The sequence below is a fragment of the Chanodichthys erythropterus genome, chromosome 1 (genome assembly GCF_024489055.1).
Source record: "Chanodichthys erythropterus isolate Z2021 chromosome 1, ASM2448905v1, whole genome shotgun sequence".
Classification (NCBI taxonomy): Eukaryota; Metazoa; Chordata; class Actinopteri; order Cypriniformes; family Xenocyprididae; genus Chanodichthys; species Chanodichthys erythropterus.
Window position 1 is genome coordinate 30392110 of NC_090221.1, and position 17179 is coordinate 30409288.

Consider the following 17179-nt stretch of genomic DNA (forward strand, 5'->3'; position numbering starts at 1 on the left):
ATACATACATACATATATACATACATACATATACACATACATATATATACATACATATATATACATACATATATATACATACATATATATACATACATATATATACATACATATATATACATACATATATATACATACATATACATACATATACATACATACATATACATACATACATATATATACATACATACATATATATATATACATACATACATATATATACATACATATATATACATACATATATATATATATATGTGTGTGTGTGTGTGTGTGTGTATAATTATGCCCACTGAAAGTATCGTACTCGATAAAAAAAATGGTATTGGTGCATCCCTAGTTCTTACATTTGTGTTCCCAAGATGAACGTAAGTCTTACAGGTTTAGAATGAAATGAGGGTGACTAATAAATGACAACATTTTCATTTTGGGGTGAACTAACCCTTTAACGACCCCAAACTTTTGAAAAGTAGTGTGTATAAAAAAAAAAACTCAAAACTTCTGAATGCAGTCAAAACATAAATTAGCATGAAATCTCACATTTGTAATAACAAAGAAGAGTAAATGATCTTACCTGAAATGCTTTTCATTTTAAAATAATGCATAGTAATTGCTATTCAAGTCAATGCAGCAGAATATACAGCCGCTATATACATACAGCAGGGTGAATTCAGGTAAAAATCTCAATGTCAAAAGCGTCCCAATTCACCTGCATTCACCCTATGGCAGCAGTTACAGTGCCATTGTTGTGCAGGATTTGGCTGAACTCCGCACAGCCTGTGCCAGAGAGCCACCAAGTGGTGGAACAAAGAAATCAACAGCTACAAATGACCTGAGCACTGGCACCATGCACAGAACAGAGGAATCTGCTGATGTTATAGAGAGGACTAATTAAACCTGCTGTCGCCTTTAATGATGTGCAGATTTATCACGACATACGGAATGTAAAATGTCCAATTCCCTGTGAGGAATAAAAACACTTCAGATTGCAGAGGAAGATCAACCTTTATTTATTGAAACTGCTTGCATACAAAATATATTGCACTATAACCAAACAATGTCAACATAAAACCCAGTCTGTTCTGCTATTATGTACAAAGAAATTATTACCCAAAGTGCAGTAACGTACAAGGTCAGTCTACCTCAGTTCATTATCTACAGTATTTCATGATTTTTTTTTTTGTTTGTTTGTGTTTTTCTTTTCAGCTCTTTTTCAAATCACAATAGCCTACGATGTGTGCAAGAGATGGTTTTACAATTTGTCATTTTCATATACATTCCAAAAAATAAATAACTAGAAAACAGTCTGTTTGGCAACACTTCAAAGATTCGGAACATGATTTTTTTTTTCTTTTTCTTTTTTCTTTTTGGAACAGACTGCAGTGAACTGCGCCATCTCGCCAGTTTACTGCCCGCCGTGGACGTGCAGGTTTTAAAAATACTGACAGAGTAAACCATTTAACACCTTATTTTGAAGTAAAGGCTAAATTTAAGAGCCACACGAGAGGGGCCGGATGCAGCCGGGGCCGCCTCGATTTGAGAGAGTGGTTTGTCTTTCCCAACCCAGTCACAGGTTCTTCTGACATCTCCGAAGCCTAACCTTTCGTTTTCACAGGCAAATCACTTTAAAACTGGTGTATAAGCTTAACAGGTAGAGCTGGTAATTTGCCAAGGTGATCAGCGAGAGTACAGGAGCGTAAAGAGAAATCGAAACAGAGAAAAAGAGCAAAGAAGATAACCGGCTTGAAACGAACGGTTTTCTTGCTGTACAGTCAAAGGAAAGCAGAAAAACTACCATGGTTACCGTCACAGTAGGTTTCGAAAGAGTTGTGGGTTCAGAACAGCATCGCGTCTTAAAAATGTAAACTAAAGTTTAATGCACAAGCACTAATTGGATAAGACAGACGGTTTTCATATCAAAGTTAACATCGTGTCGCCCCTTCTTATCCCTCCCGAAGCGAATTCAGCTGCAAAAGTACAGTAGACTCAAAATTAGCGAAGATATCTAAACTTCAGTTTAGTTATGTTGACAGCATACATGTGATTCACCTGCCGAGGAAGTCTTATCACATTCTAGTTTATTATAGGTTTATAGATTATAAAGTACTTGCAGATTAACACAAACATGATAAGTGCACATTTAAAGTTCAATCTAAAAAGAACAGCAACAATCTCTTAACGGATGACATAATATACAGAATGCAACCCCACAGTTCAACATTTTCAGTCTATGATGAGTCATTGTTAGGACAAAGACAATGTTACAGAGAGCCGATATAAGTGCTTCACACCTGATGCTGAAAAAATACAGCAGGAACGATGGCAGTTTACTGTGGCCAGCATGAACGGAAACGAAAAAGCATTTCCACCCTGTTTTGTGAGAAAACGTCAGAGAAAATGTCGCTTATCATGATGGGAGGTAAAATAAGAGAAATCAAATACATTTATTTAAAAGGAACCTGCATTGCTACCTCTAGAAAACGCAAAGATATGCTAAATGTCAAAATTCATATTCGGTGATGTCACTGAATTAGCGTTGATATTCGTCTCTGGGTGGTTGGTTACAATTTATGACTTCCACAGTTGACTAGGTTAGTTAGGTTAATACCTTTACTACTCACAATTCAGCTATGGCAAAATATAATTCGGCCGACTTGATAGAATCCTGCTTTTCAGACATACAAAATGTTGGTGAATTACATGCAGCACAGAAAAAACACCCTTATTTTTTAGTTGTCGGCTGAGTTTTCAACACACGTTGCTCAGACAGGTGTTGTTCACGTCTTCTTCCCTGATTTAAACATCCAAATTATGATACTATCCACACTAGTTAAAGGCACAGATCCAGACAGGAGCTTTTTTTTTTTTTTTTGTACATGGTTTGCCATTTTTTTTTTGTTTTTTTTGTTATTTTCGTTGTTTTTTTGCTAATGATGTGGCTAAGATCTCACATCAGAATGGGCTCGAGTAACCATGGACACCAAAGCGCGTAAAAACAATGTATGCCATGAGATGTGGCATAAACTTGTGCCCCGAGCGCTTGAGTTCATCCTCCAATGTGTTTCTTTCCCTTTTTTGGACATTGTGGAAAACAAAAAAAAAATTTAAAAACCAATTGCTTGGAAAACATTTTTTTTTTCTTTTTCTTTCTTTTTTTCTTCTTTTTTTTTTGAAGTCACGATTCCGTTTTTGAGAGACATTTAATCCACAGCTTCTATAAGTTTCATAGGTAGTTATTTAGAAAGTCAATTAGAAAACCTGTAGCTTCCGTTGTGATCTAGAGACCGGTCTCTCTAATCCATGAAGACTACCAAATTCAACACACCATACACCAAGAGACCTTGTCTTTTTCCCCCAACTAACAATTACAAAGTGTGCTTTATTGTCATGTCTTGCGACAGCCCTACTGACCTGGTTCTCTTTGGCCTAATGTGTCTCTAATGAAGAAGCATCTGGATTGGTGGAGCTGAGTGGGAGAATGAGGGGAAAGGGGCACGTTATTCTTTACGAAACGCCGTTCACAACGGCTTGGCTGTCTGGGACATCCTGCTTCTCTTTCTTCATCCCTCGGTCCTTTATGGGTCTCTGCCGGTTCCCTCCACTGTCTCCTCCTGCCAGAGGTTGAGAGCCTCGACTGGTGTGGACGCTCCTCTCGTTATTGCTGTCGATGCGGATCTGGCAAACCAACAGATTGTACAAGATGAAAGCTTGAGCAGAGCACATTAGGCATGGAATTTCTTGTTTTTACTAGGGATGTCAAAAGTACCAGTTCCAAGTCAGGCACAGCTTGAATATTCATTTGAATATGAAGTTAGGTTGACTGAACAGAAAATCAGTCTAAACCTAACAATCAATCAGTTTGAAACTGCTAATACTTCAAAAACTTCCATTACATGTTTTTTGTTATTTCTGTTTAATAACCATGTGGCTCTAAAGTATGGGGTAGGTAAGGTTTTTTTTTTCTCTTTTCTTTTTAAAGAAATAATAAATTATAGTTTTATTATTATGTATATATATATATGTATATATATATGTATATATATATGTATATATATATATATATATATATATATATATATATATATATATATATATATATATATATATATATATATATATATATATATATATATATATATATATATAAAATGTGTGTATATATATGCATATGCATGCTCAAAAATTATGAAATTTCACTGGTATTACAAAATTACCAAGATATGTTAAATAAATAACATAATAACATATCAAGGTATATTGCAAATATTAGTGATAATCTAATAGGCAAATATTTCACAATTTTGCCATTGGCTACTAACAGCTTTTTAACAGGTAAAAATATTAAAAAGCACCAAAATACTAAAAAAGTAAAAAAAGTAAAATGTGTATATCGTAAATATTTTATTTAAACTTAGTAAGTGTAATCGGCTATCATTTTAGGGAATAAATATTAAAATAACTGATAATATGCTGATTCAGACCTGCAATGAGTCTTCCTGGGGTCTCAGCTTTGAGTCTCTGGAACTACGAGAGCGGGACTCATTCCAGTGCATGTCTTCAGCTGATTCAAGACAAAAACAAAGACTATTACAAATAAGGAATACATGATTAAAAATAAATAAATAAATAAATAAAAAGCAAAACGACAGAAGGTTGTTAATGCTGAAATGTATGAAAAAGTTGATTAATGTTTGTTTAAACCTTTTGGTACAATCTTGATAAACACATTTACAATCAAAAAATACCATATTAGACATTGTAAAGGGCATTCCGACAGGTAAAAGCTTTAAAAACTGACTTTTGTATCCTCCTCTTCCTCTCCCTCCACGACCTCGGGGCCCCCCGCCCCTTTTGCGTCCATCAGGGGCCCTCTTGGGGTAACCCATGGACTCCTCATCTGTTGGAGCCAGGGACCAGTCGCTGAGCTCATCTCTGTGATCGGATTCGGTCTCAGATGCATTAGAAGCCTCAGAGTTGGTGCCTGGGTCAAATACAGTCCATAATCAAGAAATATCTGATAATCAGATAACACTACTACGCTTTAACTGGTGAATGACTGATGCTTACATATCAAACCAATGGCTTTTTTGTTACAGAAAGTAATACTACTACATGAACACAATTTTCTTTCATTTAAATGCCTGGTTTCACAGACAACGCTTTAAGTCTAATGTCAGACTAAAATACATGTTTGAGCTGTCTTAATTGAAAGCATCTTGCACTTACATATCTTAAAATATATCACTGCCATGGTTTTATCTCAAGCTGCACACCAGTAATGTTTTTTTCTAAGGCATGTTTATAAAAACTACTTAAATGTCCTAATTTAACTAAGGCCTAATCCTGGCTGAAAGGGATAGTTCCCCAAAAATGAAAATTATCCCATGATTTACTCACCCTCAAGCTATCCTAGAGGTGTATGTGAATATCTTCTTTCAGACGAACACAATCTGAGATATATTTAAAAATATCCTGGCTCTTCCAAGTGTGTGTGATTTTGAAGAAGGATTTAAAAAAAAAAAAAAAAAAAAAAAAAAAAAAAAATCCATATTTAAAACTTTATTAACTAGCTTCCGGCAGACGGCCATACACATCAATTTGTGGCAGAAGGGATTACTCGTTTGGCACAAGTCGACTTGTGCAGTAAGCGTATGGTCGTCTGCCAGAAGCTAGTTATGTTAGTTAAAAAATGTTTTAAATATAGATATTTTTCTTATAAAATCCTATTGCTTCGCTTCAGAAGGCATTTATTAACCCCCTGGAGCCGTATTGACTAGTTTTATGATGGATGGATGCATTTTGGGCTTCAAAATCGCACCCCATTCACAACCATTATATAAAGCTTGGAAGAGCCAGGATATTTTTAAATATATCTCTGACTGTGTTCATCTGAAAGAAGATAGTCATATGCACCTAGGATGGCTTGAGGGTGAGTAAATCGTGGGAGTGTTTTCATTTTTGGGTGAACTATCCCTTTAATTTAAGTCCTGTCTGCAAAACCAGGCCAAAATATTTTAAGTGTGATGTCTGGGGCCACCAATTTCCATATCTAGATCAGCTCTACTTTTATTATTTGAGGCTGGTTATACCTGAGGCCAGTGTCGGGCCCCGTCTCCCTCTCCCTCCACGACCGAAGGGTTTGCCGCCACCCCGTGAGGGTCCCATTCCATTATCAGCCATGAAGGGTTTTTCTTTCTCAGGTCGTCCTGGCAGAGCTCTGGGTCCTCCACCGATCTGTCTGAGCTGTTCATCGATCTGCAGCCTCTCCATTCGCAGCTGATCAACCTCCTGAACAAGACCAAAGAAATACAAACAATGCACCATCACACAAGAAAAAAGAGGCTAAATCAGAGTAGTGAACATCACATGATTATCTTTGGGGTATTAAGTATGTCACTAAATCAACAATTGCTGCTTTGTAATGAGAACTAATGTGCTCTGTGAGAAGTCTGCTCAATGAGAAGGATAACTATCTATTTACATTTTCTGAAGAAAATATACTGCTTTTTTGAGCAGAACTTGTACGAACAACTGCACAAAACAACAAATGCTAAGGTCAAAAAGCAACCCCCAGGTGTCTATGCTATTCTGGGGATATATTAAAGAAAATCTTCTTGAGAAACAAGTTAATAAATGTCTTAAAGTAAATTCTAAGAAGTTCAATTCTTGAAAAGGTTCTCATTTTCGTAAGACAAAGGAAACTCAACTCAATGAAAAACAACTTAAAGGCTGTTTTCTGAGCTGCATGCAGATTTCTGTAATAATCATAAGTGCGCACACTATTTTCATTGTGACTGGCTTAGTACTCAACGTTGCGTTTTTTTTTTTTTTTTAAAGGTTCAGTAAAAGCGATTTCTGAGAAACGCTGTTGAAAGTTGATTGGACCGAGCACCACAACACACTTGTAGCCAATCAGCAGTAGGGGGTGTGTCCACTCATGATGGGGGAGGAGAGCTTAAACGAGAGGCAGACTGTAGGAAGAGAGATGGCTGAGAGACATTACAAAAGAGAAATGGTCAGAGGAATATCACTGGAAAATGAAGGGTTATGATCAGGCAAGAGTTTTAAGACCCACATTAATATTTGAAAAGCTTTCCAGCGCTGGAGAGACAAAAGCAGGAAGGCCTGAGAACAGATGCTGAGGTTGCATTGTTTTTACTCCGTATGCGAGTAACAGTGGTTTTGCCATGTTTCACAGAACCAAGATTTGCTTTTGTAGTAATGTTAGCTATACTAACAGGACAGTTTTGAGCGTCATTATTTGTCTGGAGCTGGTGTGCTGCTGGTGACTAACATCCAACTCTTGCTTGTATACTCTTGCGTACTGTATGTTTTTTTCTTGTCATTTGTTCATCACCGTTGCTGTATTTTTTGCTTCGCTTTAGCTATAATAATAGAGACATTTGCTCTTGCATTGCTTGCTTGTGCATTTTGGGGGCGCAGCAATGAAGGAAGGGGTGTGTTTGATTGGGTTGATTTCAAATATCAACAGTGTTTCTCAGAAATCGTATTTTAATGACTTATTTTTTAGAGCCTGTCTCAAGACGGAACAGTGTGGTACATTCATTTGCGCTCACCAATAAATTAAATAAAAATCTTACCTTTGAGGATTTACGACAAGTTTAAGGTTATGTTTTTTAAGCATATTCTTTTCAGGAATTCAAAGTCCTCTTAATTTTTGTCTAAAGAACTATCTTTAAGAGGAAAAAATTAAAATATTCAAGAATGTTTTTGGCAATACATAATTATTATTTTTTTTAACATGTTAAGTTAGGAAATAAGAAAAAAAAAAAATTGCAGTTTTTTTAGAATTTTATTCTTAATGTTTGTGAATGCAGCCCACGGTTTGCAGTCAATTCTTTGTTGTAGCACAATTTACAAAACTCTAAATTATACGGGAAGTTATACACCAAAGTTTAATACTCAGGGTTTAAGGGTTTTTTTTTTTTTAATCAATAACCCCAAGTATGATCAATAGTAAATGTAATTTTCCTTGCAACCTAAAAAGTGGTTCTTACCTTTAGATAATTCAGATGGTAGTCCAGCAGAATACGTGCATTTGAAATGCTTTCCTTTGTCCCAACAAACACAAACGGCACCATTCCCTGCAGTTGCAATTCATATATGCGAAGTCAGTATGAATAATAATGTCACCATGAATGATATAGTCCATATAAGATAAAATCAGTCGATTTAAGAGTTTTTTATATATATATATATATATTTATTATATATATATGTATATGTATATGTGTGTGTGTGTGTGTGTGTGTGTGTGTGTGTGTGTGTGTGTGTGTGTGTGTGTGTGTGTGTGTGTGTGTGTGTGTGTGTGTGTGTGTGTGTGTGTGTGTGTGTGTGTGTGTGTGTTTATTAGTGATGCTCCGATCAGGATTTTTGCAGCTGTTACCGACTACTGATTTTGTCATGATCACAAGCTTTATATAAGTGATATGTAAGTGCTCTGTTTACGGTCACTGTTAACCTCTTACACCCTAAAGGCATTTTTAGCATCAAGTAGATGGTCTCATTTGATAGAAAACCTTTAACATTTTAGAGAAAATAGATTTGGGTCATGTTTGGAGGTTCTGTGGAGACTGTGCAGAGAACCCCAGAAAAAAGTGATGCTGATTTATTTTGCTTGCTATTCATGCCTGACATGATGACTTTTAGAAAGTATATTTGACAGCTCATAATATCAAGTTTAGGCATAATCATGTCAACTGCATCTGGGCAAAATTGTGTGTTTATATCTCAAATCAATCACAAGTTATGGCATTTGTTATGGCATTTGTTATAACACCATGATAGCCTTTTAATCAAAAGTCCAAAAACCTTTCCAAATAAAGGTGTTTTACTGAACATAAGAATTTCTTACGTGTGTAAACACCACAAAGCATAAAAAATTTATAATTAATATAATAAGTAACAAGTAATAAGATACTGATTGGTGAGTGATGATCTTCCAGCACTGTTTCAGATGTGCGCTCCTATTCTATGGCGCACGGTAAATCAAGACCTGTCAATCTGAGCGATCAATCCAATCAAAGCGCTCTCCAGCTGTAAAACAGTACCCAATTGGTCTGAACACCAAACCACCATACCAGAGATCCAGTTTCCATTGGTTGAACTTTCAAATGACGTTGGAAAACATTGCGTCACGATTGCGACGCGATCTGAACCCAGAAGTTAAAGGGATAGTTCACCCAAAAATGAAAATTTGATGTTTATCTGCTTATCCCCAGGGCATCCAAGATGTAGATGACTTTTTTTCTTCAGTCGAATGCAAATTATGATTTTTAACTGCAACCGCTGCCCTCTGTCATTCAAATAATAGCAGTGATTGGGAACTTGAACAATAAGAGTCGAAAAAACTTCCATAGACAAATCCAAATTAAACCCTGTGGCTCGTGACGGCACATTAATGTCCTAAGACACGAAAAGATTGGTTTGTGCGAGAAACCGAACAGTATTTATATAATTTTTTACCTCTAATACACCACTATGTCCAACTTCGTTCAGCTTCCGGCAAGTGAGGTCGGATCGCGCTCTGACAACGGAAGTGATGTCTCGCGCTCATTGAAGTATATGGGCGAGCAAGTTTTATTTACTGTTATAGTTGAAGTTCCCATCTACTGCTATTATTTGACTGACAGAGTGCAGCGGTTGCAGTTAAAAATCATAATTTGTGTTCGACTGAAGAAAAAAAGTCACCTACATCTTGGATGCACTGGGGGTAAGCAGATAAACATCAAATTTTAATTTTTGGGTGAACTATCCCTTTAAAGCTTTAGCCAAGCATTATGTCATGTCACTCTGTGAGGATTTTCTCAGGATCTATGCATTATGTTTTGTTGTGTGTGGGCTCGTTTGAATCGAGACAACCCGCTCTATATAAAGATGTGCGATTTACTATGGTTTACTAATGTTTTGCAAAGTTACAAAGCAGAAAGTGGCACAAAGCTTCATCTGTATAGTTTACATACACATTGGCGGCATCTTTTTACGGTTTTACATAATCAAATTGCGATCAATTCATGAGGTCGGCCAAATTTAGCGAGTAAGTCATAGAATGTTATTATCGGCCACTACCGATCTGCGGCCGACTAATCGGAGCATCTCCAATTTATTTATACACACACACACTTGCTAAATTGCATTGTAGATGGCATTGGAATATTCTCCATGTTATGTATTCTCAAAATTGATTAGTTGGCTATAAAACAGTCTTCACCAATTACTATGAATTAATGTATTTTCTCAGCATCATCACTTCTGCCACCCATAAATACAACAACGAGTGTGTTCAGCCACCCACTCACTGACCTCCTCTAATGGAGAAGGCTTTTTGTCATTTTCAGGTTCCACTCGAACTCTGACAACTCCCGATTTATCCACAACCTCTTGAATCAGCTTCCCACTCTTGCCAATGACTTTTCCTGCAGGAAAGGGTAGAAAATAATTTAATGATTCACATTTGCCATCATGGCGCAGGACAGAAGGTCCAGTCCGTGAAGGAGAATGTTGTTCATTTTGTTTGTCCTCACCGACTAAATTCCTAGGAACTTTGATAACATCTTCAGAAAACTCCAGGTAGCTTCTGGCCTTCCGTACAGCTTCCTGGTCCTGGAATTTAAACAAAAGCCAACACAAAGACCCATCAAGATTTCTCAGATATGAGTTTTAGGCTCACATTTTCTAACAATAATCACATTTAATTGACTTTATCTACAACAGAAAGTCCCCAATAAAGCAGTTACCTCTCCATAGATGTGAAACGTGCAGGTCTCTTCATCCAGATCTATGGTTGTGACCCCTGGAATCTTTCGCGCTTGCTGGATATTCGCCCCATGGGTGCCTATGGCCAATCCCATGAGGTCATCACGCACAACAAACTGCTCATGGAACCTTGAGGCCAGTTGCCGAGAGCTCTGGAGGAAAAAGAAAAAGGTAAGGTTTTAGTCATACCAATGTTTGGACCCTTTTTTGGTAGCCTCAGGGTTCACATTGATGCAGAAATTAACTTTTTTATTATAAAGGGGTCTTTCAAATGTGGTTAATTTTTTAATTAATGTTTAAATTTTATGGTTAAGAAAAAAAGAAAAGAAGACATACAATGCAGTTGTTGCTTGTAAAGAAGATAAGCAAGGACGAGTCTACCCCATTCGATTTTGAGCACATTTGCACATGTGAAATTGCAGTGCTGGATGACACAAGAGTGCTTTCAAAAGCCCTCAGCAGTCCAGTTACACTTGTAAAAAAAATATCCAGCACTGTTTAGCTACACATTTGATAGGATCCTTCTCCAAATCAAATATACATATAAAATAAATAACTGCACTGATTGTTAGATTATGGACATCTAAAATTATGAAAAACAAAAACTCAAACAAAGATGATTTTTCAAGCCATTTCAAACCAATATACGTTAAAATTGATAACACATTTAACACACCGGCCCCACCCCAGACCTACATCGTTCATCTTACATTTCATTCAATTGATTGGTGACGAATATGATGCAGGGCTACAACTTACTGTGTGATGTAGCCTATAGAATGCATTTAGAATGGCCCTAAAATTCAAGATATCAGGGCAAAAATGCCACTGTATAAGTTTTTGTCTCATAAATATCAAGATGTAGTTAAACAATATCACACGAGTGCCGTTTTTGTCCTGAATAGCACAAGTGCAAATGTGATATTGATTTTATACAACGATTCAATAAATGAGAAGTTAATGCTGTGTTATATTTTAGACAAAATATAGTCTACTTTAGCTCAACTTTGCCAATGAAAATATTGCCTATAAAGCCAGACCAGAACAGTCTCCGAGCAACACAGCGGTGGTTCCTTTCTGAATGAATATGCGTTTTGAGCGAATCAATCAGGTGTACCAACGATTCAATGGCCCATTCATAGAGTGCCATTTACTTAATTCCTGAATGAATCAGCTGTTTGAGATGAATGAATGAACAAATAGAATGAATGACTCAATGACTTATGCCCTGTCTAAATACCCACTCTTGCAGTCTTTGCACTTGACCACTTAAATGACGCATTTCCTGTTTTTGGCTCAAGTGTTCAAGTAGGCATGAAGACTGCAAGCGTGAACTTTTGATTAACGTACACTTGTAGTCTTGCAAAAAAATGAAAGCGTTTACAGCTTATTTTTTTTAATTATTATTTTCAATACTTTGCATTTAAAAATACACTTTTAAATGTCTGTTCACTGGTCGCTATTTAACTAACAGAAGACACAATTTTAAAATTGTGATAAAAAGCAGTTGCAAATTATGTACAAAATACACATAGCCTACTCATCTTTGCATCAATAAAATGTGCCACATTTTATAATTTCACTACCAAATTATACGCAATATATAATTAATTTAATTTACAGTCATATGTTTTCCTTGACATCTCACGATTTCGGGGCATGCGAGTTCCTGAACATAATGCATGATGGGATACGCTTAGCCTCGAATACCGCTCCGAAGCCAAATTTAGCAAGACCGTCCCATTTTAAGACATGGGACAGTCTTGCGCACTTACTTCCCGTCACGTGCATGTGCTCTCAAGTGGCCAAGACACAAGTGTGGGTATTTTGACAGGGCATTACTCATTCAGACATTTACCGCCACCTACTGCCAGTTTTAGTTTCTTATCTTATCTACATCTTTTTTAAAAAATATTTTAAAAAGTTAAAAATGTTGTCATCATTTACTCTCATGGCCATTAAAGCCTAAAAGTTGTGTGTAATATATTCTGTTTAATCAAATATTTTTTTTCTAAAGCTACTTTTTGTAAATGTCCATTTGATGCTTTTGTCATTTAACACAAATAATGACTTTAAATGATCTTTTGGGCTTAATTTCTTAGCCAAATTTGATATGTGAATAATTTGCGATGAATTACATTAATTGCCACATTGCATAGTTAATTAGATAAAAATTTTAATCGCATTACAGCCCTATATGTGTGTGTGTATGTGTTTCCAGGCCAATTCATCACATTCAACTGCATTTTCAAGTCCGAATTATTTGACCACAACATTTTATACACAAGATTTCATTACGGGCACATTTTAAGAGCTAAAACAATACCTATATGGAGCCAATGCATCTGTACAGTAAATATAGCTCTGCATATAAACAGAGTATCATATTATGCCAACGCAGGAGAATGGGCCATCACAGCGGTGCATATATGCACGTAATACCCTTTTGCACCTGTTAAATATAGACTTGTCTCTACTGCCACTCCATGCATTTGTGACTGTGATATGCTGCATGACTTTCTAATAGTAAAAAATGAACCAGTGAATTTCATAATACTATCAGCCCTCCTTGAATCAATTATATTACAGCAATAAAAATACGATTGCACTACTGCAAAACAACAAGTACTTTACATAAAATAAGTTCTTGACTTGACAAATGACATATGAGAGTATCAGCATGGTCTTCAGAGAGCAGTTGTGAGTGTGGTGAACCTGACACTAGACGTCAGGGAGTCCACGACAGTACCTCCAGCTGTCTGGTTGCTTCCTCATTCCTCAGTATCAGCGTCAGCTTTGTGCGCAGACTCCTGAAGTGCATGTCACTCAACATGGATATTCGCTTTGCAGTGACCTCATTAACTGACTGAAAAAGAAATAAAACAATCCATTTAAGAAAACTTCAAAATCAGAAGCGCATTAAAAATTGGATTTGAAACATTCCAAATTACCAAAATAACCAGCTGCTTTTCCTCAGAGTCATAAGTGACGTTAAAAGCTCCGATCGCTTTTTTAAAGTCTTTATGCGCTGAGTCTTTTGCACACCTGTCCAAAAACAAACCACTAGTTAAGCTACCGTATGTACCGCATACACAGATTTGGACAATAGCATTCCAGTTTAAAGTTTGAAACAAAAGACAAAGAATCCACTTAAATACTTAAAAGGCATGAACTTACATCTGTCTTAAGTCTTCAGGAACATCTAGTCTGATTTTGAGAAAGGTGTTCTTTGATGCTGCTTTGTTGGGGTTCACAGGTCGTAGCCTCTCTAATGTGACGATTTCATTTAGCGTTGCATCGCAGGCTGCGTATTCTATCACATAAAACTAAGTGCAGGACAGAGCAACAAAATATAGTTACAATACATCACCATACAACTTCATGCACATGTATAGTATTCAGGACAACCCTTATTGGAACTCACTGTCATGTTTCAATCATCTTAATGCCTACGCGTTACATTACATTTTACATTTTGCTTGTACTTATTTATACATAAACTATTAAAATGGAATCTTCTACTTCTATAGACCTTATGCGCCAGAAAAACAAGCACAAAGATTTGTGTCTTTGAACTTTCTATAGCGTCGCTGTTGAAGACTAATTAGCTGGTGAAATTGTTTTTATTGTAGAGTTAAAGAAAGTTATGAGCATTGTAAAATTTGAAGCTGATGCCATTAATTCATATCATGCTATACAACACAGAACACAACGAGTGAGGCGTTGAAAAGAGGCGGGGCTACATAGAACAATACAAAATTGCTTACCTCCCCTTTCACCATGCGAACTTTGGCTAGCCACCATCCACAGGGCTCCTTATCATTGGCCCTAGAGTAAACCTGTGCAGGAGACATTTAAATGTGGTAAATACACAAAAATATGCACTAAATACACCAAAGGTTTAAAGAACGTTTTCCATGTCGAACGATCTTTGACAACACATACCTCCACTTCATCACTCTCATTTATCTCTTTCTGAAAGCCGGTTGGAGGTGGAAACCGGACATCTTGGAAAGAAATCTGACGTTCTGGCTGCCAACTGCAGAGCAATATAATATAAGTCTTTTTTTTTATATATATATATATATATATATATACACTTAATTTTGTACATGCTGCATAAAGAAAATCACCTTCAGAAATCAAAGTATATATTCACTTATGACAAGTATATATTTATATTAAAGAAGCTAATACTATTTTCACCTCACAAGGCATTCATGTGCTGAAGTTGGTACTCACTTGTTCTCAAAAGACACCGTTACTGTACTCTCATGAACATCTTTGATATAAGCCTGGAAGAAATTATGAGTTATTAATTACACACTGATCATGTGTCAAAACATAGATAGCATTTTTGGGGGCATCACAGATGCCTATAAACAACGCAGTCCACACTGAACGATATATACAGTGATATTTCCTAGATTTTACATTTCTATTCTAGCCGTCCATAAATCTAGGCAAATTATTATTACTATTTTTTTTTTTTTTATTTAGAGTGGATAATAAATAGGGGGGAAAAAATACTTCAATAAAAAAACAGATCTTTTCTATGAATTTTGTAGGACTGTATGTATTTTATTAATGTTTTTTCTGATATATGAAAACAAGCATTTTAAAGTTCTGATAATCCCAGGTTTTCCATAAACATGGAAAAACTGGTTGATTTATTACCTTTTACATTACTATTCTAGCTGTCCATAAATACAGGCAAATTTAATTTCTGGTTTATTATTATAATTATTAACATAACTTCAAAAATAGATATATGGAATAAAATACATTTTCCAGCCTTTTCCATGATCTCTTTTTAGGATTTTATTAATTTCAGTGACTCTTCACAGGCATGGAGTCAAGCATTTCAAAATTATTCTTTCCAGGTGAACATGATATATATATTTTTTTTATATATATAAACTACTGTAACATATTACAAATTAATTCTCCCAAACAGTATAGACAACGCCATTTTAAAGCATTCAGACTCAATAAACATATAAATTAATTTTAATACCATTTACATTGTCAGTTCAACAGCCATACATATATTATTATGATGTATAACGAAATACATGACATCAACCGCCCCTAAGTGGAGAACTCAGTGTACCATACACAGATCCAAACAAGCACACTGACAGATTCTGGTGTCAACACAGCTGATATGTATTAATACTATACATGATATCGAATAATAGCGATTAAATCTTTAAAGCATGATCATGCACACACTCGTCGAAGAGGCCTCGTGGGCCTACTGCACCATCGTGCATTGAGATCTGCATTCACGACGGACTGGATCAAATTTTACAAACATTATTTTCGTCATTCGGTGAGTTAGGCACATATAGGAGGCATATAAGACGAGATCTGAAGCCCACCTTGTAGAAAGCTCCACTCGCTCCTCGCACTTCCACCGCGAGCTCGTCCATGACGCCAGTAATCTAATACACAACTGATCACAGCTGCAGCAGACGCGCGCTCTCTTTATCACACAGCGGTCTTGTGCTCGGACGGTGTCGTAACTACCGTGTGTATCGATGTTTGTGCTCGTTTTCAAAGAAATGAAAGCAAAACATTGATGTGTAGACGGTCTGCAGCAGCCGCTGTTGAATGCATCGATGTAAACACAAGAGCCTCCCTATTTCCCCCGTCACGTGACACGGGCCTCTTCCCTTCACTCGAGAAGACACGCCGCCGTCACGTGACTTCTTTTGCACGCCACTTTTTTTTTTTTTGCATGTAGCTTGATGCTACTATATGTATTATTTTTTTAAAGCTACAATTAAAAAAAAATTCTTACTTTTCCATAGAACACTATGAATAAAAAAAATAATATATTGGCTTTTTATTGTCAATGTATTGCCCTGTTTCACACAGTAACACCATTAAGTTGGATTTCCTAATTAATTTAGATTTAAGTATATGGTAAGATGATCATACAATGTTATAAAAATATATATATATATTATTTGTGAAGCCAAGAAGTACATTTAACAGTCAATTTCAATAGTCAATATAGGCAGAGTTTTGATGATGATCATTGTTCAGTGATTTTGTTTGAGCTATGAATGTTTTTTTTTTTTTTTTTTTAAATAATAGAATTCATATTTTCTCATCTTATTTGGCTTATTTGATCATTTTAGTGTATAATGAGTCAAGCTGTTTGTTGTTAGGATGACAAATTTTAGGCTAATAACATTTTTAGGCCGCTCTGCCTCGGTGGTCTAACAGCGCTTGTCAATGTCAAATTGATCGAGATGGCCAATCAAATCAAAGAAGGCGGGTCTTACTGTCGCAATGCAATGAGATGTAGGATAAGCAGATGTAAGAATTAGCGATACAATGAAAAAAAAAATATATATATATATCGATATAAATGTTTAGCGACCAACAG

The 17179-nt window shown here is 36.0% G+C and overlaps 1 protein-coding gene across 2 annotated transcripts; it reads right to left on the reverse strand.

Annotated features, from left to right (window-relative positions):
• Window positions 1–331: 331 nt before the first annotated feature.
• Window positions 332–16444, reverse strand: fmr1 (fragile X messenger ribonucleoprotein 1). Of its 2 annotated transcripts, XM_067382356.1 has the most exons (15): window positions 16164–16444; window positions 15022–15074; window positions 14725–14818; window positions 14547–14618; window positions 13957–14105; window positions 13731–13824; window positions 13529–13645; window positions 10761–10931; window positions 10548–10626; window positions 10327–10439; window positions 8022–8108; window positions 6093–6291; window positions 4802–4984; window positions 4485–4564; window positions 333–3678 (listed from the first exon to the last, which is right to left on the reverse strand). In XM_067382356.1, exons 1-15 carry the CDS (start codon window positions 16212–16214, stop codon window positions 3508–3510), a joined length of 1713 nt encoding a protein of 570 aa, XP_067238457.1. In that variant the 5' UTR covers window positions 16215–16444; the 3' UTR covers window positions 333–3507. The 2 variants fall into 2 exon arrangements, with proteins under 2 accessions (XP_067238540.1, XP_067238457.1); XM_067382439.1 differs by lacking the exon at window positions 8022–8108 and having other exon boundaries at window positions 332–3678.
• Between the last annotated feature and the right edge of the window lie 735 nt (window positions 16445–17179).